Source organism: Sebastes fasciatus, chromosome 20 (assembly GCF_043250625.1).
Source record: "Sebastes fasciatus isolate fSebFas1 chromosome 20, fSebFas1.pri, whole genome shotgun sequence".
Taxonomy (NCBI): Eukaryota; Metazoa; Chordata; class Actinopteri; order Perciformes; family Sebastidae; genus Sebastes; species Sebastes fasciatus.
In genome coordinates, this window is record NC_133814.1 from 19,321,987 (window position 1) to 19,345,082 (window position 23,096).

General features: G+C 42.3%; 1 protein-coding gene across 4 annotated transcripts in view; it reads left to right on the plus strand.

Moving 5' to 3' along the window:
* The window catches only part of dock1 (dedicator of cytokinesis 1), a 214,321-nt gene that overhangs the window by 56,498 nt on the left and 134,727 nt on the right, over positions 1 to 23,096 (plus strand). For all 4 annotated transcript variants that reach the window (XM_074619550.1, XM_074619551.1, XM_074619552.1 and 1 more), the window contains exons 19-25: positions 5,484 to 5,581; positions 7,859 to 7,948; positions 9,856 to 9,956; positions 10,063 to 10,191; positions 11,836 to 11,944; positions 15,146 to 15,216; positions 18,475 to 18,581. In XM_074619550.1, coding sequence (XP_074475651.1) covers positions 5,484 to 5,581; positions 7,859 to 7,948; positions 9,856 to 9,956; positions 10,063 to 10,191; positions 11,836 to 11,944; positions 15,146 to 15,216; positions 18,475 to 18,581 — 705 coding nt within the window. The remainder of the gene's footprint in view (positions 1 to 5,483; positions 5,582 to 7,858; positions 7,949 to 9,855; positions 9,957 to 10,062; positions 10,192 to 11,835; positions 11,945 to 15,145; positions 15,217 to 18,474; positions 18,582 to 23,096) is intronic.

The following is a 23,096-nucleotide window of genomic DNA, read 5'->3' on the forward strand; positions in this document are numbered from 1 at the left end:
TGATTTCACAGCTACTCCAAACAGAACCGTGTTAAACGTCTGCTCTGCTTTCCTCTGCGCTTGATTCATTGTGCTTCTTTGTTTTTTTTGGTATGCAGGACTGAGTCACCATTTTAATTAGAGCCAAAATGAAAGCTTCCTCATCCCTCTCAGTGCTTTTTGGCCACAGCCTGAAAGAGAGCGAGAATGAAGAAGGGACAGATTCACTGCAGGCTAACTTTGACTCCAATTCAAATTAATTGTTTTACTCGCCCAAAGCAACAACCTGTTTGAATACGGAGTACATCCCGTCCTTATGTTTTTTATTCATGGTAACACAAAGATAATTTTAAATAGTCACACAAGGGCAGCGTGAAAGCAAGCGCTCGGAGTGAACTGTTGGAGCAAATTGATGTTTTGTGTGGTCGAGCACTTTGCAGTCTTTTTGTTGGCATCAGAGCGCTTACTGAGTAATCCTTGTATATCCCTGTAAAGAGAAGCACTGCAAACCTGTTTTTATCTTCTTGAGGTGCGAAATATGATATAAGCCTTCTGAATATTTACATCCTCCTTTCAGGAATACATACCTTTTTATATTTTGCAGTAAAATAAGGCAAGAGACGATCAGCAACTTCTACAGGCTTCCAGACTAGTTTGGCCAACTTTGAGATTTGTTTAAAAGACTGTATGATCGTCTGACAGCTTGTGTTTCTTGTTCCCTCCCACGTCAATGTTGCTGCATTCTTAGATCCGCAATTAACTGTGAGTTTATCAGTAAACAGAGACGCTGCATTGTTGGTTTGCTAATGTGTATATGATGCTACTCGGGCTGGTATCAATACTCAATACCTTAAAGGTATCGACCAAAATAATCCAGTACCAAGTAGTATCGAAACTTCTCCAGTCAAACGATACCTGCAATCAATTATTTGATGTTTGTCAAAGCACGTTAGTGGAGAGGAGCGAGAGCAGAAGGATTCTGGATGGAGCGCAGAGCTGATTTAAAAAAAAAAAAAAGTTGGAGCGTCGCCTTATCTGCCGCTCCAATCTCGTTCCGGTATCACTCACACCATGAGTTTCGAAGCATGCCTGAGCGAGCCCAACTCAGAATGTATCAGTGTATTGCGCACGGCGGCTGCTAAGGATTGTTTCAGACTCGTGTGATCCAAACATTTCCAATAACTCCAGAGCGTTGTAAAGTCCAAAAGTCAACAGGTAAACAAAGATAGATTTAATCATTTACAAAATTCACAACACGTTTATGAAATATGACAAATATGATGACATACATTCAAAGCTTCATCCGAAAAACCTCAATAGAGGCTTCAAATGACATTTGGTAGCCGACAGCCCTAATAAAATACAACGCAGCTTGTTTCTTTTTTGGAGCGATTCAAGTGGAGCGGCTTTGAGCTGGGGAACAGAGAGAACGAACAGCTCCGTGAGCTAGCCAGTGGGGGGACACACACACAGCTTCCATTCACAAAATAGGTATCAAATGAAGTACTTTATTGGTTTCGATATCACTTTAAGGGTACTGATATTGGTACTGGCTTCGTCATTTTTTAAACGATACCCAGCCCTAATAGACACAGAATCTGAGATCATAAACTCCAGGTAATGTGACTTTAGTGTCTCTGCTCACATTACAGGACTGTCGGGAGTTACAAAAGTGTTATGCCTCTTGCACTATCTCAGCTCCTTTTGTATGATTAAAAAAAAAAAAAAACATTATTGTTGATCTGGATTCGCTGACATTTTGGAAACACAGGATTTTCTCCTGACAGCGGCGTTGAGGAAGAGGAACAGCTGTCTGCATCAATCTTCTTCAGCAGAAATCTTCTCTCTACCAGCCTCATACTAATGAGGAGTCCTCATGTGACCTTGCGGTAAACCTTTGTTGTCTAACAGAGGCGTGCATGGGGAGAAAAAGTCGCGTTTTTATGTTGTCGCTCTCCTTGATGTGGCTCAGATAACATGCACAATAAACGCTCATAAAAGCCTCAGTAATGAGGTCACTGCAGACCCACAGAACAGGCCTCGGTTAGATCTTCACTCGTCCTCGTGTCTGTTACGGTAATGTTCCCTTTGAGGGTTATTAAGTTCAGTCTGCGGTATAAGTTGTCATTTAAATACAGTCGTGTGTGCCCTCCTACTCTGCTCGGTGGGTGGTGATGTCAGCGGCGGCCTCAGTTACAGAAGCAGAACCTGCCCACACTGATTACACCAGGTAGGGAGGCAATGTCAGCACCTTGAACCCTTTTTCTTAACTGTAGATGTACAGTATTCAACATACAAGAAGAAATCAATCATTTTCTCTCTTCGCTGTGTGAGAGAGATGGGAAGCAGAGCGTGTCCTGGCGAGACGATTCAGTCCAGCAGAGCGGCTCCTCTGCTGATATTTACCCGGCACTTTGTGGTGCTAATTTGCAAGGCACCTATAGGTGCTCGGGGATCAGGCTGCCTCGTCGTCACTGCACACTGAGTTTGATTAAACAGAGAGGTGTGTGTGTGTGTGTGTGTGTGTGTGTGTGTGTGTGTGTGCACGTGTGTGTCTCCCACGGGATGTCGTCCCACGCCAAAGCTCTAGGAAATGGTTTGAGTTCTTTTAATAAATCAATGCAGAGCCAATCTCTCTCTCCGACTCTGCCGGAGCCTACCTGCTTTATTAAAAACCTAGAGGCAACTACCCAAACACCTAGTTCACTCTCTCATTCACTCACTCACTGCATTCTTATTTCTCATCTTCAATTTTAGACACCTAGTTGTGCTTCTTTTCTCCGTGGTATATCATTGTAAATGAACCGGGTTTGTTTTGGGGGTGTTGATCGGACACTGGTAAATGGTAAATGGACTGAAGTTATATGGCCCTGTCATCCAAAGTGCTGCCTGACCATTGAGACCAATGCGGTTCAGTGTCTAGCCCAAGGCACCCAGCTATTAGTTTGACAACCCGCTCTACCTCCTGAGCGACTCCAGCCCAAACCAAAATGAGAAATTTGAAGATGCCACCTTGGGGTTTGTGGAAATTCAGATTTTTTTCTGTTTACAGAACAAATAATGGATGGATTAATTGTAAAACAAAAAAAAAGAAATCAACATATTAATCAATGATGACAATAATCCTTAATTGCAGCCTTAAAGGGTAAATGTTTACCATGTGTTTGTGTCTAAGTGACTACTGGGGACAACACTTTCTGAAATTGGTCCAGTATTGAGGCAGCCGTGAAACGAGCTGCGAGGGCAAGTGAGCAGCATCAATGTAACATTGAGTTCACTTTTTTCTTAGCATTCACTTGATCCAGTCTGTTTGTTATTATGTCCGAGTCCCGCTCAAGGAGAAGTCTCATTGTGAAATTTGGATATCCGTATACTCTGGCTCAAACAAAATACGGGCGGCCATCAAATTCAAAAAACCTCATCCACATTGTGGAAATCATATTCAGCCATGACATTGAAAATCTTTTAGATTGTGTTGGCTTTTCTGTACTCCAACACAACCAACTCTGTTTGGCTGGCACTCACGTTTCCACCATGGATGTGTTCCACTACTCCATCGTTGTCTTCTGGCAACACGTCACCTCGCCAGATTTGAGAATGAGACTCTTCACCATAATGTCAGAAACTTATAATAACAATCAGAGCCTGTCACGGCAAAAACAAGCACATTTAGTGGACGTAAATGACGGTGCCAGCTTGCCCCAATAGCACCATATTGCAGCCTGTGAGCAGCTGCCGTCTACGGCGTTCTCCCTCAATACTGGACCAATTTCAGAAATTGCTGTCTCTGTCAGTCAGTTTGACACAAAACATGGGAAAATAGGGTCCAGGTTGAAAAATATCAAACCCTTTAAGTGTGTTTAAACTCAATTCATATTCACCTCAGGCTAACTGGTTGCTCACAAGACGTTTCTCCTGAAGACTTACTCAGGCAAAGGGGGGTTGGGGGGGACGAAACATTGAATGCCCCTTGCAACAGACTGCTTGCTTCATACACATGACACCTCATCCCTGATCCCCACATCTGAGATGAAACACTTTTTTTAATTAAGCTCGATTTATGCATGCGGTCTCCCGGCGCTGGGAGCTCGTGTGAAGTGGCTGCTGGCTCTTCCCTGGGTATCTGCAGTGTGCTTCACTAAACGGAGGCTGGAGGAGACGCACAGATCTAATGACAGCAGAGCTGGTAGAGGACCTTGAATTAACATCCTGTTCCTACCTCAGCTGGAAGGAGAAAAGTTTCAGAGTACTATATGATGCTGCTCTTACATCACCGTGTTTACAAACCCTGGCACTTTTAAACCGTATAACCAAATACAAGGCTGTTACTATTAAAGAAAAAAGAAAAGAACACGCTATTAAGACTACTAAGTGGTTGCGTTGGCTTGTAAAAATGAACAAAAAGTCTTTCATCAGGCAAGTTGCAATGCAAACAAACATTTAAATGGTAATGGGAAGTCTTTTTGCCCATCAGTTGTGTAGTGACGATGTAACCTAGAAATAATTGTTCCACCACTCTCCATCTGCCAGTTTTGTTGCTTTTAAATTGCCTAAAAAGACATCCATTCTCAAGCACATGTTGTTTGTCGAAGGCACTCCCATCTAAACCAGATCTCTTACACACCCTGCCTCGCGGCCCCATGTGCTGCAGACGGCGTGGCCTCTAACAGCAGTGATGATTTATCCTCATTTCATTACATTTGTCTCTCTCAGCTGCTAAACCATCAATTTTCAAATGTATATGTCCTTGGGGAGGGGGATACCTTGTAGCTTAGATGGGGTCTTGTGACGGAACCCTGATAGGTTGTCAGGTTTGCAGATGATAGGCATACATCACTGTCTCGCCATGCTTGATTGGCTCTCCCATAGCCAATCAGGCATGGCGAGCAGAGAGAGGAAGCGGCGAGGCGAGGGTCCCAGGAAGTTTCCCTGAGCTTAGCTTCCTTTTTGTATGCAGGCTTGGCTAATAATACATTGTGGATCTGCTGTAAGAAGTTTCTCTTTCTGCCTTCCATCTGGACTGGACTATAGCTGGGGACGTTTAGTCCATTAATCAATTATCAATCGAATGTCTTTTAACTTTAGTAAAGGTCTGACTGGTGTTCACGGGGCTAGCGTGTACAATGCCTTAACAAATTGACATTTTAAAGCTCCCAATTTGATAATCTGCCAAAGGTGGTCTGAACGAGCGCTCCCTTGAGCGTGATTAATCACATCATGACTCATCCTCCTGTGCCTAAATTCATTTTACATGATTAAAATGAGAGATCTAATAGAATGACTAGCAGCGCCGCGTTTAGGAAATTTACAAACTGACTTGTGTGAATGGGGGGGGGGTCTTAAACAAATGGCCCCACAGCACTCATTAAATTCAAATGTTCAACCTTAATTGTCATTTCTCGCTGCCTCTGCATCTCTTTTCACGCCGTATTACCGTCGGCAGGAACGAACGTCACGCCGTGCTTTGTGGTAACGACTTTTTTTTTCTTGTTTGTTTGTTTCAGTGGACTTGCTCGGCCTGCTGAAGTGGCGCTCCAACACCAGACTGCTGCAGCAGAACCTCCGTCAGCTGATGAAGGTGGATGGTGGGGAGGTCGTCAAGGTGAGAGGGCGAAAGTCATCCTGCGATCTTTGTTTTAATGATGGGTCACAAAACACTGCTGCTTTCGAAGCTGAAGCAAAGACCAATGATCTGAACTCACTTTCATTTTTAAAGGGATAGTGCAAGTGTTTTGAAGTGGGGCTGTATGAGGTACTTACCGACACTGGAGCAAAGCAATACAGTTCTGTGGACGGGGCCGGCAGCAAAACATATTTTAGCCTCCTAAAAGAATGACTCACCTAAAATAATCAATATCCGTGTAAGTGTACGCTATATTTTGAATATTTTCACCGCTTTATCTTGCCGTCAGACAGCCCTTTTCTTTTCCTTTCTGACGGGGAACTAAACTGAAAATGAAATGTATCTATGCTCTCTCCAAAGCCAGCAAGCTCAGATGGCAAAAACAGTACAGTTTTCCGTCGGAAAATATTCTAAATATAGCGTACACTTAAACGGATATCAATTTCTTTTGGTGAACCTTTCTTTTAGGTGGTTAAAATGCGTTTTTCTGCCATCCCCGTCCACAGCAATGTATTGCTTTGCTCCGGTGTTGGTACTCCTGTCTGTTTCTCATTGTTTTGGGCACGCCGACCATCATCTACTGTAAGTAATACACCAACTATGGTGGAGTACCTCATACAACCCCACTTGAAAACACCCAAACTATTCCTTTTAATAGTTGTATCCTTGAAAAATGTACCTCGTCCTTTTGCCTGGATACAGATTAACAAAACAAATAAAAAATAAATATCTCAACAGCTGGTGACATAAACAATGTAGTCACCTCCTGAAAGTTTACAGCCTCTTGGCAGCAGTTTTCACAAATTATTTCACTGCCTGTCGGAGGGAGCAGGTTGCTATTCCTCAGCGAGCAGGGAGCGCAGCATCACACACAGCGTAGTGGAGGGCCTGAGATGACCTGCTGTCAGAAGTATACGCCGGCCCTTTAAGTGCTCAGCGTGGGGCCGATGAATAAATCACTCTCTCTAGATAAAGTTTAGCTGAGTCGGGGGCCTTGCAGATTGCTGCGTATCTGAGGAAGTCCTTCACCCAGACAGTTTTGATCAGACCAGATAGATGTGTCAACCACAGCTGGACCAGTTCATTAAACCACAGGGGTGTCATTATTATTACCAGCACATTAGCACTCAATCTCTCCAAAGCGCTCCGAGGCTGCAATTAGATAACACTTTCAGCTTGGCATTTAAAAGTCAATTCATCAACCCGGTATACATTGTGATGGGCGTATGTTGTATATTAGATGCTAAGCATAAAGATTAGATCATAAATAAATGCTGGGAGGTTTAAAATTGTTGTGTTTTTACCTCCCTACTGTGATACAGTTTCTGAGCGAACAGGTCACTCCTCCCTCGTCTCCGTCACGCAGCCTGGCCTCCGTGAGATTGCATCGCGCTGTAAACTCCACATACTGTGCACACTATGTTTGTTTCTCGTCAAGAGCGCGATGAATCTCATCCATCCCGAGATGACAGACCAAGCACAGTATAGAGTGATGGCTCTGTCTACGACACTTTTACATCTGTTTTTTCACGTTGCTTCACAATTGGCTGAGTAAATGGAGCATGTTTTCCCCAGAGAAGGAGGGTGTATATACTGTAGTTAGTGCTGCTGGAGGTGCTGCTGACAGGGGAATGATTACTGTCTTCATAGAAACTGTACTGGCTCATGTTAACAGCTGTAAAGGGTACGTACAGGGTAGCACATGGCACTGTCAGAGCAGGAGTTCACTTGCCATACAGGTTAGACTTGTAATGATACAAACAATTCAAAACAATACCTTGAAATGTATTGATATTCAATAAAAAATGTACGCAACATCAGGGCCAAGGATTTGTACTGTATCGCCCAGCTCTAATTGGGATGCATGTTCACCAAATAGCGTCAATGCCCAGGTCTCTCTGCTGCTGATTTTCTCTGTCAAAAATAATGTAAACATCCCACTAAGATCCATACTTGGTTTGACTTTTCCATGTATTCCCGTGTGTCTTATTACATCTTACGTTGTTATTAGTATTTTCATGTCTTGCTCCTCTTGATATGACCGATAAATTCACTCGGCCTAAGGTCATTTATCACTTCGATGTCACCGGCTGGATTTGAAATGTCCTCCCTAAAAGAAGGAAAGGATTTTCAATTTGACTTATTTATAAGAGCAGTAAATGTTGCAGTGAGACTTTCCATATCCATGTGTGTTTTTTTACTGCTATGTTTTATTGTTTGCCTGCCATAACACGCCGTGTGCATCTGTCATTCTAGTTTCTGCAAGACACTCTGGATGCTCTCTTCAACATCATGATGGAGAACTCTGACAGTGACACTTTTGATACTTTGGTGTTCGATGCCTTGGTAAGCAAGACTGAATTCATACCGGCAGAGGTTCTTGTCAGTGGGAATAAACACTTAGACGGCGCATTCGCAGCTCAGATGTAAATATAATATGGTGTCAAACCTTTCATATGCTAAACACTTCTCTTGACGGGCTCCTTTGCTCTGAGTGTCGGCCCTTCTGATTTCACAACAAAAACCTGTTTGTGTGCAGCTGCCTGTTTCCTGTTTCAAAGCTGTAGCTCTAAACTATGACGGTAACAAATACATTTGTTTTTGTGTTCACTTTGGCAAACATGTTCTGTGACGGGATGTTTTTAAAAAAGTATGCAGAGCACACACCTTAACTCCCCACAAGAATGTTGAGTGTGTGCCAGGGGTACGCCTCTGAGGAAAACGCCTCAACTGGGACGCCTACTTGCATCTCTGTTAAAGGGGACATAGCAGTGCTTGTGTACATACATTTGGGTATCTAGAGTGCCTACAAACTCCACAAACTGTGAAATAAGACAACCCAGTCAATCTTTTGTGGGCTGCCGAGATGCAGGCTCATTAGAATATACCGCCCACAGTTTGAGAACTACCTTTGCAAATGTGCGCCATATTTTTCTCGCAAGCCAATCAGAGCAGACTGAGCTTATTCGGGAGCTGTCTTAAAGAGACAGGCGCTAAAACGGAGCGTTTCAGAGAAAGGGTGAATACAGGTATATTCAGACAGACAGTATGAGAAAAAATAATGTGCTTTTTGAACATTAAAGCATGTAAACATGTTCTAGTAGAAACCCAAAATACAAGTATGAACCTGTAAATGAGCATGATATGCCTCCTTTAACACACCATGGCAGTGCAGTCCACAAGTATTTGGACTTTCGCATATTTTCGTTGCTCTGGTTCTGTACTACATTACACTGGATTTGAAATAAAACAATGAATATGGGGCTTGACTTTTAGCTTTTATAAGTCAGGGATAATGTACAGCGAACCGGTCATTATTGTGGAATAAACCCAGGGTTATTTCACAACAATGACCCACTAGCTGTACATTATCCCGCTTATTACACGGCTACTTACTTAAGAAATCAATGATTTGACACAAAAACGGTCTGCCAAAGTCCAACGTCAGAACTGTGTCCATAGCAACGGTCTGTTATGCATAGCAACGGTCTGCTATAAAGAAATAACAGACCGAAGAACACCGTGATTGACCAATCAGAATCAAGTATTCAACAAAGCCGTGTAATAGTATGATATAATATATTTTTGGTTATAAAATAGTTGCACTTCATACAGTTTAAGTTAACGGTGTGGATGTGAACTCTCTCGAACACCAAAGTCAGAACTTTATCATCAGTCATTGTCTGATTTTTCATCGCGTGTGCTAGATTACGGAGCCAAAACAATAGAAAATGTGTTTCCTATTGTTTGTAAATAAGAGCCGGGCTCATCCTTTACAGAGGGAAGTGCAAACACACTGAATCTTATGTGATATCACTGCTGCATTAATCTGCATGAATTTGTAGCGCCGGGTTAGCATTTCATTCATGATTGTCGAACATTAAAGGTCTCATTTTACTGCAAGACGGAGCACGAAGAAGGCGAAAAGAAATGAGCTTTTGTCGTGTATTAAATCAAGTATTAATAGCTGAAGAGTTGACAATGTATCTGACAGAATCCTATCTACCATGCCATCGTCTAACACCATGGTTGACATCTCAAAAGAGTAGTTTCATGGTAGGAAGTGTCTTGTCTGTGGTCCGAGATTATCTGCTGGTTGGCGAATTGAAAGAAAATGGCTTTCTGCTCAAATGCAATCTTGTATAATTTCCCAATCTATTTCAGCATATTGAGTAAGACGGGCAGTTTTTCCTGCTCTCCATTACGAGCCATGTGGTTTACATTTTAATGAATACGTCTCTGTTCTCTGACAGGTGTTCATAATTGGGCTTATAGCTGACAGAAAGTTCCAGCACTTTAACCCTGTCCTGGAGACCTACATTCGGAAGCATTTCAGCGCCACGCTGGCATACACGTGAGTTGATTACCCTCTGCACAAATAGATCAAGGACATTCATAAATGATGTCCCATTCTGTGATTAGCAGGTTTAACAGACTCTATATTATTATTGTGTTTGAAGGAAGCTGACCAAAGTCCTGAAGAACTACGTGGACAACGCCGAGAAGCTGACAGAGCAGCTGCTGAAGGCCATGAAGGCTCTGGAGTACATCTTCAAGTTCATCGTCCGCTCCAGAGTGCTCTTTAACCAGTAGGTCCTGATGCACACATAATGTACACACTGTGATATGTGATGACAATGCGGATACATATATTTTCTAAGGCTGTCAATCGATTGAATATTTTATCGCATGGATCTTAAAGGGAGAGAATTCAAAGTGAATGGTCTTGATGGTGAGGTGGTGACTTATACGGATGTGTTTATAATCGGCTGTGGAGATGTTAAATGGATGATAATGTTGAGCCTCGGAATGAAGCTGTTGGCGGCTGAGGGGCTGATGTATGATCCCGGTCTAATTGAGTGTGCAGAGTTTGATTGGTTTTCCGTCCGATGTCTAGAGGACGCTTCGTCCTTTACCTCACATGTCGGACTACGGCACTTCTCTTGTAGGGCTGTCCGTGGTCAAGTGCTTTTTTGTCGCAGGATAACCCACAGCGACCGTAAAGTGGACCTCCTGTCTGCGTTCTGTTGTTTGTTGAAGCACTTTTCTTGGGTTGGTTGCCACTATCAGCTCTGTCTGGCTATTGTTAGGGCTAGAAATACTTCTAAACTGCAAAGCTGCGTTTGTTGAAGCCTTTCACTCCGACTAGAAGGTGCCAAGGCTACATCAGCACGTGTTCAGGCTTTTCATCGCGGGCGCCACTAGAACATTTTTTTCCCGAAATGGCAGAGGAGATACTCTAATCACACACTTTTCCCCCCCTGTGACTCGAGGCCGGTGTGGCTGTCAGCGGCTCACTCTGCTCCTCGGTGTTGCAGGTGAGGAGCAGCTTTAAGTAATTGTTGTTGTGGGAGCCCTAAGACGGATGCCTCTAATCCCATGATTTCTGTAAGCCCTCAACAGTGACGATCCTGGGCCGTGTAATACCTGCTGTCCCGTGAGAGATTGTGGCACCGCAAAACCCACCTCTCTGGGAGAAAGCCAGGGGAATCTGATGCGCTGGAGCAATCCAAACACTTCACCCTTCTTTGACCCGCCTCCCTCTGCTTCACTGTTTTAACAATATCTCACATATTTTTTTAATTTATTAAATCGGAGTGGTCGACACACTTAATTACCTCGCGGGGAGCACCATGTGGCTCATTTACAGTTAATACCCAGTTTGTGGAGATTTATGGGATCTGCAAGTGGGATACAATGCATTTGCATTTTTGGGGGGATTATGGAGGAAGCCCTGCTTTGTGTCCACATCCACTTCTTTCTGCAATTGTTCTGTGCTCATTGGCTTTTAGTCACTGCAGTCGCTGGGCAGCATTTGCTCCACATAACCAAACCAGCAGAAGACATTATTAGAAATGTTTAAAAAGGGTCGTCACTGAACCCTTACATGACATTTTGCTTTCTGTATAGCATTCGAGGAGTCATTAGCATAGATCATTAATTTTTCTGATTCGTGTTTCCACATGACAGCAGGCAGGTGCTTCAGGGTCTTGTCATGTTGTTTTTAAATGCTAATCTGGCTGGCAGCAAGAGTGATGTCTGTGGCTCTGATCCAATAATATTTGCATTGATAACACACGCGGGCCATTCTGCCGGCTGCTTTTAATGATTTAACGGGGAAGCATCAAACTCTTGCTGTTTCCACTGCGGGCGGGGCTGTTTACACTGGGATGAAACAAACAACAGCCTTGTGATCATCTGCCAATGTAATTCTCTACTTCATCTCCTCCCAGGCTCTACGAGAACAAAGGAGAGGCCGACTTCATGGAGTCCTTGAGGAACCTTTTCACATCCTTTAATGACATGATGAACAGTAATTCAGAGAACACTGGCATGGTGAAGGTAGGCTGACTCTCACGCAAGTCCAACTGCACACTATCGCTCAAACTCAGTGCCAAGAAATATGTAGCTGCTGCTGCTGCTGCGAGAATAGTAAATAACTGCTGCTGTGTGAATAGTAAATAAATCTGCTGTGATTAGAGATGCATCTGTCTTGTTAGATGTAAACTAATACAGCAGCTTATTGGACATTAATATTAGGCCTCTGCTCGTTGATGGTCTTTATGTTCTGTATTATCTGCTTTCTTTACCTTTTGTCGCATCTCTTTGTGCAGATTTTCCTGATCTTTACTCTAATTTTCTCTCCGTGTGACCTTGTTGGGGCTGCACATGAAATAAAATGTGTTTATTAAAGAGCATCTTAAATAGGTGCTTAAAGGAATAGTTCAGTATTTTGGGAAATACGCTTATTTACTTCAGAGTTAAAGCCGTTACACACCGGTGGTGGTGTCTTTTGTGCAATTAATTTGCATGCCAAGATATTTTTTGAACTGTTGTTTTTGTCATAAATAGTTTCACACAGAACGCGAATATTATGGGCGAAAAAACTGCATACTTTTTTTGATTTTTCTGAGCTTTTGCACCACGAGTAAAGGCATCAACCAATCACATTGTAAGGAATAGTTTGAGTTACGCCTATATTTATAAAACAGCAACACCAACAACACAGCAACAACACCTCCGTAGTCTGAACCAAGATGGCAAACTGTATTACTCCTTCAACTTTGACAAAAGCAGCACAGACCAGATAAACTCCTTCCTTTCACAATAAAAGACATATAATATTCGTAGGCGAGTATTTCACATTTTCGCATCGTTTATTCGTCACGCCCCGATGTGTAAAGGCCTCCAGAGTTTTTTCTGTAGGATAAATATGAAGCTAAAGCCAGCATCCAGTAAGTATATTTCCCCAAAAAAGTTGAACTATTCCCTGAAGATCAGAGCTCAGTCTGGAACCTCAATACTTTTTAAGTACGGACCGAAATGCATCTGCAGCGACAAAAATCTAAAACTGAATTACTCGATGCTGTTCTGTGCGGCCCTAATCTTTCTGATTTCTCTTGCATCCACACATGTATGTATGTCGTGTTGTTTTCTCTTGTCTGTCTTTACTTCTATATGTGTGTTTTTCCTCTCCCTCCATTTCACTCTGACCTTGACTGTCCTGTGGTCTGGGGCTCCTCTGGCCTTCTGCTCTTTAGCTGCTCCTTAAGGTATTTATTTCACTGCCTTGCTCCTTGTGCCTTTAAGCTCTCTCCATTGTGTTTGCATTTCATTGTCCTTGACCCCAAACTCAGTGACTCTAGATTTGCAACAAACCCACAAGCATATATTTTCCTGCAGATGCACTCAAAACCTGCCGATGTGCACACACACACACACACACACCTATGCTTTTTAGAGATAACATAATCACAGTGTACGTGCACCTTGGCACACCTACAGTAGATCCATGTGCACGCTCAACCATAGGCGAGGCTCAGGAGTCAATTAGGAGTCAGTTGCTGTGTAATTGGGTGAGATATTAGCTTTACTGTCAGTAAATTAAAAACTGATCTTGAGGAACGGGCACGAAAGCGAGGAATGCTGGGTTTCTTCCCAAGTCCGCCCTTGTGAAAGCACTGTGACAGGTTGAAGCTAATGAGCAGTCCCATCATACCGCAAGTCTGAATCCTGATGAACATCTGGACAGACCGACTCAAGTGCAGGAGAAAACTTTGATAAACACACACACACACACACACACACACACACACACACACACACACGAATAAATGCATGATCCTGGTGACTGTGAGGCGCACACGGGAACAAGAGCAGGAGACACAACTCCTCTGAGACTCGTCGTGACACTTCACACAACACATCCCTGCGCAACAGGTGCGAATTAAGTTGCTGCTGAGAACAAAGTAAAACAGAGACATTCTGTTAAAATGGCTTCTTCAAGGGGTAAACAGATGCAGTTGAGCAGAGCCAGGGTTGCTAACTGAATCAAAGTCAAACAGCACCTTTTGAAATCCAAGTTTCAGTCTCCCCAACTCTTTCTGTCTGCAGAGGAAGGTGAAGGTTTTGAGTTACGCATAAGCACTAAAAATATAATATTTAAATGAGAGTATATTGAAGCAGGATTTTATTTGGAGGTCAGGACTATTCACAGTGTTCCTTTGAATTCAGTCTCTGCCTCTGCGTTCAGAAATATGTTCCTCAGACAGGATTGCTAACAGAAGTTTTGTTCACTGAACTTAGTAACTCTCTCCTTTTGAACCTAATTACCTTTCATACATTTTCAGAAATAAACCATGCACAATAACAAACGGGGGGATTGTAGAGCTACATCTGTATGGCTAATCAACCTCTGTGAAGACAGGCTGGCACTGCTGCTAATTTGCACAGATGCTGTATAAACACCCCAACCCGCCTTGGCCGGCGTTTAGCGGCAGGCAGTTAGAGAGGGAAGTTTCAGCTTGCTTAATCATTCCCATTATTAATGGATGGCTCTGAAATCAGCCACTGGGCGCACGCACTTGATGTCTTTATTATAGTATAGATGGGTAAATAGTAGATCGTATCTGTCTGTATCTATCGTGGTATCATGACAGAGCGATCAGAGATAGGTCCTGGTTTATTTATAACGAGTCTTAACCCCACCCCGTGCCCTCAAATATATTAAGATACAATAGGAAGGAGGCTGCTTTATGGTCTATTTGACTCTAAATGGGACCATAATTTACTAAATGAACATCATGCTGTATTGAAGAAGACTTGAAACTAGCGATTGAGACCATAAACTCATGTTTATAATGTTTACTGAGGTAATAAATCAAGTAAGAAGTAGGGTCATTTTCTCATAGACTTCTATACAATCTGACTTCTTTTTGCAACCAGAGGTGTCGCCCCCTGCTGGCTATTTGAAAGAATGCAAGTTTAAGGCACTTCAGCATTGGCTTCACTTTTCAGAACTGGAGGTAGCCCAATGCCCACAGAAGGCAAAATGTGTAGTACAGCATGTATGCTACTGAAAGGCACACTGTTTTCATTAGTGAAACAGAAAAGGACGACACAGAATCAGACACATTTACACTTAACAACTACACACAATTCCCCCCCGTACTTGTGTAGCGTACAAATTCAATCCATGACTGAACTAATTATTAACATAGAGCTGAAAATGATTTAATGGTTTCTTTTATTTTCCTGGTTAAGGGTGCTGCACTGAAGTACGTTCCCACCATCGTCAATGACGTCAAGCTGGTGTTTGATCCAAAGGAACTGAGGTAATTTCACATGATCCATTGCATTTTCTTATGCTCTGTTGTTGTTGTTGCAATGACACCTGCAGTACACAGTTATAATTTGAGAGGAAATTATTCAATGGTAGAGGTGAACTGCGCTCTCTGGTAACTATGTATGTACTTTTTTCGCATCTTTCTGTGAGTTTCACAGGCAGCACATTAAAGCAAATGTTTACAGAAATGTTCAAATTGGACTTAAATGGTGTTTTTGCCAGAGAATGAAAGGAGAAATCTTAATTGCTTTTGTTTCGCGAAGCGTCCGCTTGAATTCAAATTCCATGTTTATATGAATGCCTAACAAGCTGATGGGATATTGTGCCGCTGTAAAGACTTAGAAGCACCATTTATTGTTTTTTGTCTGGCTCTCTCTACCTTTAGGCTGGTTTTACATTCAGTAGCTGTACTGTGATGGACAGCGGTTAAACACGCTCAGGTTGCCTTGGAAACCTACTGACAGCTCCACTCAAGTGTCCGTTTCAGTTAACGTTGTCTACCGTGAATGTCATCTGCCACAGCTTAATGCTCGTCTTAATAATAAACGATTTATGGACGACAACGTTACTGTGGTACTAAATCACATATTTATAACGTTGAATAAAACGGAAAAGAAAACTCTTACATTATAGAAATTAATGTGCTGTGACTTTCAAATGACTAGACTTTACTTTCATATAATTTTTGTGTTCCAAAACTGCATTCGTGACAAATGCCTCATGGGTGTGCCCTTGATTTTCTGCCCCATTTGAATGACTTTAATCTGTTACGCTATAAGGCACAAAAACAAAAAAAAGAATGGCCTCATTTATGGAGTGATATATTTACGAATAAGCTTTTCTAATGTATTCAGTGAAATACTTTTCAGCTGCAGATTAATCTTTAAAAACACATTTTATCATCTGTAAATATTTAGTTCAGATGAATATATTCATACGTGAGTCGCGCTGATTTTGTCCTAATTATGTCATAAAGAAATATGCATCCTGTACACAGACAGTTAAATCAATAGGAAGGAAATCAGCAGGTCGCTTCTGACCAGGAGTCTAAACTACTCTTTTCCTTATCATGTTTTATTCCTTCTGTTGAAAGTCAGAAGAGAGGTTGAATTTAATGGAAGTCTGTGAAAATTGGCACAAAATAATGTCATCCTTAATCAAAAGCTTTACATGTTGGATCAAACAGGGAGAAACGTAAGTAGAAATTAATACACTTTAATGAAATAAAACCAGAACGATTTCACGCAGCGAAAAGCCATTTATTTGATGATGAGGCGGTTGTTTATAGCATCATCTAGTTACTAAATTAATCAAAAAAAAGATGAGAGGAGTTGCTGACAGGATCTGTCCACCTCCGCATCCTGTGTTGTCGCACATTATTTCAACAAATATTTTACCATCCAAAACAAAACTTGGCTCTTGGATTTATTTTTATGTCGGCTGGCACAAGTAAGTGCCACTACATGTCGGTATTTTCCCAGACCTTGAAATGTGCTTTGCCTGTTCATTTGCAAGCACTCAGTGAGGAGCCTCTTCCATTTGTACCTGGGCTGCAGCCATTCTCACAGCAGATTCTGGACCACCAATCCCTGCCCCTGGCCTCGGCTCCACTCCACCTCTATCACAGCCACAGTGAAGGGGGCTCTTTTGTCAGCGGTGGAAGATAGTCTGTCAGCTCATCCATTCTGTCTACCGTGCACCGTTTCTCTGTTCAGCTCTCACAGCTTCCTAGAGTGATTTTTTTTTTTTTTTACTCACCTTCCTTCTCGATTTAATTCAGTACTTCCTTCTCAGTGTGTGACACTGATTGTGTTTCATTTCAATCGAGTCAAAGCATTCATTCTTAATTGTGTCATTCATAATGACTCGCACTAAAATTTGGTGATTTAAAAAAAAAAATTGACTGCTGACTTCCCCGCACTCTCTCCCTATACTTTGCAGCCAAAGGAACCATATCAAGCTGTATGGTGAAGTGCAGTAAAACACACAAACTGGCACATTTATGGGCTTGGAGAGACAGTTTGGACTGCTATCGGGAGATGTTGATTGAATTATTGGGTCACACCTGTCCTGGTTGACAGCTCCAATAAAGTTAATAATATATAGTATTTGTGCTGGAGGCCACATAACAAGCACAATGCTGCATCTTTTCTGTAGTTTGAGAGGAAACGACATGAGAAAAGCTTTTTGATTTCAGCTTTAATTCTGAAAGCCTTGGTCCTTACGAACCATTCACTTACCTATAAATTACTGTCAAAGGTGGCATCAGCTGTTCCTGTTGTTAGGGCAAACCTAGCTGAGCGGCCGAGCTCTGGGCGACTAAATTGAAGCCTTGGGGGCGTTGGGGGTGTTTCATCCCCTGCCAGAACCTTTTCCTCTCCTCCTTGAGCCTCAGCTTGCCAGCATAACAAGCACCTGGCCTCTTCATTGAGGAGAAAACTGTCAGCCTTATCTGTGCGCGTGAATGCAGATTCATCTTTCAGGCTCTGAATTGTCGAATGCTCAGTGTATGATCTTGCTGAGCTATGCGAAAAAATGAATCCTCATTCTAAAAAAATATTTAGTTGAATATAATGCATTGGTATACAAGGCTGCATAAAACTACAAAATCCTTTAGGAGAGCAGTGTGAGTGAAACAGATGCAACATTTAAAGTATGCTGAAGCTATTGGAGGTGAAGGTCTCACTCACCCACACAGGTGTTTTCACTTAGTTGGGCTGATGAGACTCCTCTCAGGACTGTGTGGGTGTAATGGACATCATCTCTGACTTGACTGACAGTTTTGTAGAACTTGTTGGGAAACGTTTATCATTTCAAGTATATGAAGTCAGTGTCAGTCATCAGCACATGGGGTCAGTTGCATAAAAGTAGACCTAGTCTTTGTCTTAAATATAACTTTAAGTCAGACTTGCTATGTATACACTTAGATTTAGTGATTAGTGGTCAATAATAAAACTTTTAAGCTTGGCAGTTGACAGTTTACGTCAGAATATCTCTGGTAGCAAGCTGTCCTCAGAGTTCATCCGAGGCCATTCCTCTGGGTCAGTTGACAAATCTCTATTGTCTCACGCTATATATTGCCATATCCTCCAACCCTAGGAAGAACATCTGAAAAGTACCTGTGTGGGTGTGCAGGGCCTTTAATTGCCTTTTTGGATGATTGCTCGTGATGGGAAGCAGTCAGCCAGCCCAAGATGCCTGATCAGTCTGACCTTTTGTCTTTATTGTCCTCCTCCTGTCTCCACAGCAAGCTGTTCACCGAGTTCATCCTAAAGGTCCCTCTGGGTCGCCTGGTGAAACAGAAGCTAGACTGTCTGATTGACATTGTCCACAGCGATCTCTTTACTCATCACGGTGAGAGCACACACACACACACACACACACACACACACACACACACACACACACACAAACTGTACTCACAGTTCTTCAGTGCATACACCTTCACTCACGGTGCAGTAATATAGGCAATCACACACACCACCTGCCTCCTTCCTGCCAGCCCTGTGTGAGCCCACAGTAAAGGTCATTGGTGAGGCGTAGTGGAAATCCCTCTTGTTATCTAAGAGAGTTAAGCAACGTCACTGTTAAAATCACTGGGACTTGTCTATATTAGAATAAGGGCTGTCAATCGATTCAAATATTTAATCGCGATTAATCACATGATTGTTCACAGTTAATCACGATTAACCATTTTTAATCTGTTCAAAATGTACCTTAAAGGGAAATTTGTCAAGTATTTAATACTCTTATCAACATGGGAGTGGGCAAATATGCTTGCTTTAGGCAACTGTGTGTATTTATTATTGACTATGACTTGCCCCAAACTGCACGTGATTATCATAAAGTGGGCATGTTTGTAGAGAGGAGACTCGTGGGTACCCATAGAACCCATTTTCATTCACATATCTTGAGGTCAGAGGTCAAGGGACCCCTTTAAAAATGGCCATGCCAGTTTTTCCTCGCTGAAATTTAGTGTTGGTTTTGAACGTTATTTAGCCTCCTTCACAAGTAGGCAGTACGACATGGTTGGTACCGATGGATTCCTTTGTTTTTTTAGTTTCATATGATACCAGTATCTTCACACTAGCATTAAAACTGAGCCCGCTACACCCTCCAAAAGATCATTTGCATTAATGTGTTAACTTTGACAGCCCTAATTAGAATATTGATATTCACATGTACCCAGTTTTCCAGTCTCAGCCGCTCCTTTCCTCTCTGATTTACTATTTAATCCTTTTTTCTTTAAAGTGTGTTTATCCCATCATTTCTGTTCTTGTTTCCCTTTACCACCCCAACAACACTTTCATAGTACACATGAGCACCATGCTATTTTATTTGACCATATTGTAGTAATGTCAAATATGAAGGGCAGGGATGTAGAGATGGTTAATGATGTCCAGTCTTTGCAGCCAGGCTAGCCTGCGGCGTCCTGCAGACAGGCTCCTGCTGCAGTGACGGTCGAGGGCCAAGCATTTTGCTAGAGGCGGCAGTCCTCTGAGGCCATGTTAGGTTAGGTCCTGATTTAGAGACAAACACATTCACACACACACACATACTGTTCAGTGGTGGTAAATTAAATGCAAAGTTCCCTAACCAAATGAAATAGCAACAGTGATTTAATGTGGCTGGCAGGGACAACGCGCGCCTCAGAGCGGTCGGCGTAGCGTAAAAAAGAGTGGACAACAATTAACCACTTGCACGACTGCTCGCCGCCTCCGTCATCAGCACAAAGAAATTCTGAAATGGAATTTGGACAGGGTGTGATGGCACGTTTGTCCTAATGAATACACAATGTAAATGTCTCTGCCTTCAGCTTAATGATGCAGTCCTTTCATACTTTAGCCACATAAAATTGTGTGATTGGTGGTTTGGCCAGTTTAGTGAGTAACTATTGAAGGGCAGTGCTCAGTGTGTGGTGCTCCAGTCATTACTATTGTTCTGTTGGTGTAATTGTGGACCGCCAAGCCTCCCCGATGCTTGTGAATGGCCTGCTGATTAGCCGGTGGACTCGTTGCTGTGATGCAGATATAGGCTACCCCGCCGCTCGGTTTTCTCACAACAGCTCCACGCACCGGTGCTTTCGACATCTCCTGCAGCCTATTAAGCGCATGCACGTTTTTTAAACTGTGCAAAGCCAGTCATGGAGAAGGCTTAACTGCCAAGTAAAATGGTCCTTTCACATCCGTATCAAGCTGAGTTCCACTTTGGAGATGTTTTATTGCAGATAATGACCACTGCGATGAGCAAATGACTCAGTCAGGCGGTTTTTAAAGGTGGTCTAATCAGCTGTAGTAAGTGCACATGCTCTTTGGAGCCGTTGTTAGATGCATCCTGATCCCCCAGGTGGTCCCTGAAAGGTTCCCTAGCCAGCCAATCCCAAAGTGAAATGTACTGGAATACTCGGGAGCAAATGAACGCCCAGCAAGAGGCAACCAATCTACTCAACGTGGAGTTTCTAAGCTCATCACACGCTCATCAATATGCATTGAATGTGTTCACTGCTGGAAGTGTTTTCTTTCCTGTAGGCTGCACAGTGATTAACATATTAACTGTTTCTGTGTAAGAGCTCATCTTAAATGAGTATTTTTCAGTCCCCGATGGGCTTATTTCTGTTTTAAAATGAAGACTTTTTGACAATGAGACGACATCCCCTTTCTCCATGGGTTTCATATACACGTTTGAAATTGAAATGCTGTGTGTTGAATGGGATTGGTATGCATACGCAAGTCCCTGCTGCAGATGGAAACTTAATGAACTCAGAAAAGAGGGGAAGTTTTCTCTGTCTTTTTTTTTTATTTTGGAGGCACAACGTTGTGTCACCTTCACTGTTTATGATGTAAAAGAGAGCGGGACGGGCGCATAAATCACTTGCAAATGGGCTCATTGGAAGAGAACAAATATGTCAGCTGCTCTCCTGGTCTGTGTTGAAGGGGGGGAAATCACTGTAGCGTCTAAAATCTGTTTGCGCCGGAAGTTTGAGGAGAGCGCTCATGGCCCAGCTTGATAGTTCCACTCTGCTTGTCCCGCTCCTGCCCCGCTACTAGTGTATGTGTGTGTGTGTGCATTTATATGTACGCTCACACGTCCATTTATGCGTCAGTGTGTGTATTTGAGTGTGGAGGACGCACAAAGGGAATGAAGGCCCTGTAAAAACAAGGTATTAAACACTCCACACAATGTGAGACGCCCTCAGATAGATTTGCTTTTGTGTTCAACCCCTGGAAGATTACGAAAGCACATATACATAAAAACACACAGTTTGGCTTTAAGCTGTATCAGGCGGATTGCTAAAAATATGTGCAGTGCAGACATGGTTGTCACGTTGTGTCAGGGCTAGCTAACACGTGACAAGGCAAACTCTTAACATCCATAATATTCTTTTTCAGGTATTTACCGGTGAAAGTTTTATGTGAATAATAGCTGTATCGTAGAGCAGCCTGTACACAACACTGCCATCAGATATCAGAGGCAATTCACTGAGGATTTGTGGAGCTTTTTTAGATGTTTAGTCAGAGCATTTGTCCATGCTCTTAACTCCGTCACTGAGGAGGACTAGGGTTGTTGTTAATGGGACTCTAGGGGGTGGCAGAGTCAATAGGTTCAATGCTTTGGTCCAAAGTCAAATATCTTGACAACCATTGAATGGATTGGGATAAATCCTACTGACTGTGAGCTTTCATTTAGCACCACCAACGGGACTAAATTTCCACTTTTCCAACACTTAAGTTCCTGAAAGGATATTGCGAGAAGTGATGGTTGGATTTCCATGTAATTTGCAACGGATAATCAGAATTATTTTATTAGAAAGATGAGAAATACTCTTGTTTTGATGACCTCCTGCTCTGAAGCAACACACTCGGGCCATGTTCCTTACACAAGACACCCCAAAATGTACAAAAAAGATTGCCATGACATTTGCTGAACACAATCACGCTCCCTGAAGAGTGAGCCCTTTTTTGATTTAGATGTCAGCTCAACCTTTCATCTTGTGCCACCCATTTGCCGTTGTATGTAATATGTCTCACAAGGATTACTGTGTAATTGAGTGAGCAATTTAATGATCCTCAGAGGGTAAGCCTTGTGTATTTTGGTCGCTGTTACCTTTCCTATTACTTGCCTGTAATTGAAAAATAATTACAGGCAAGCTCCTACTTGAAGATGTTATATTAACAAAATATGGGGTCCAAATGATAAATCATAGTTTGGCAATTTGCAAGTTGTTGCAAATGTCAGTTAATTTCTTACAAACATCTCCCGCTTGTTCTTGAAGCCTTTTGAGTTTTTTTTTTCACACAAACAAACACTTTTGCAGCAACTTGCAAATTGCCAAACTATGATTTATCATTTGGACCCCATATTTTGTTAACATAACATCTTCAAGTAGGAGCTTGCCCGTAATTATTTTTGAATTAGGATTATTAAAAGCCATTTAAAAGGAGTCCAGCTATGTGAGATTTCCTAGATTGCTACAAACAGAATCAGAGTGTAATTGAAGCACTAATCAATGCCTTGAGTCATTCAAAATGAAATTTCAAAAGTCTTTTATTTGTTAAATTGCTAATTACTACGCAATTTATTCATTACACTTTTATTACAGAGCCTCATCGTGGTCTCTGTGTGGAGCTCTGGTTTATGGTTAATACCAGTAATACAGACAGAAAAATAGAAACAGCTCCTGAAGACATGAAGACATTCACCTCAAGTCAAAGATGCTGTTATGTTTTTTTTGTCGGTGCATATTGGGATGAAAGCATCGGCTTTCCTTTCTTCATCTACCTTGGTGGGAATCAATCCATACATAAAACACTGAATGGATTCATATCTAATACCTCTGGGTATCGTTTATGAAGAGGTCACCGTAGTTCG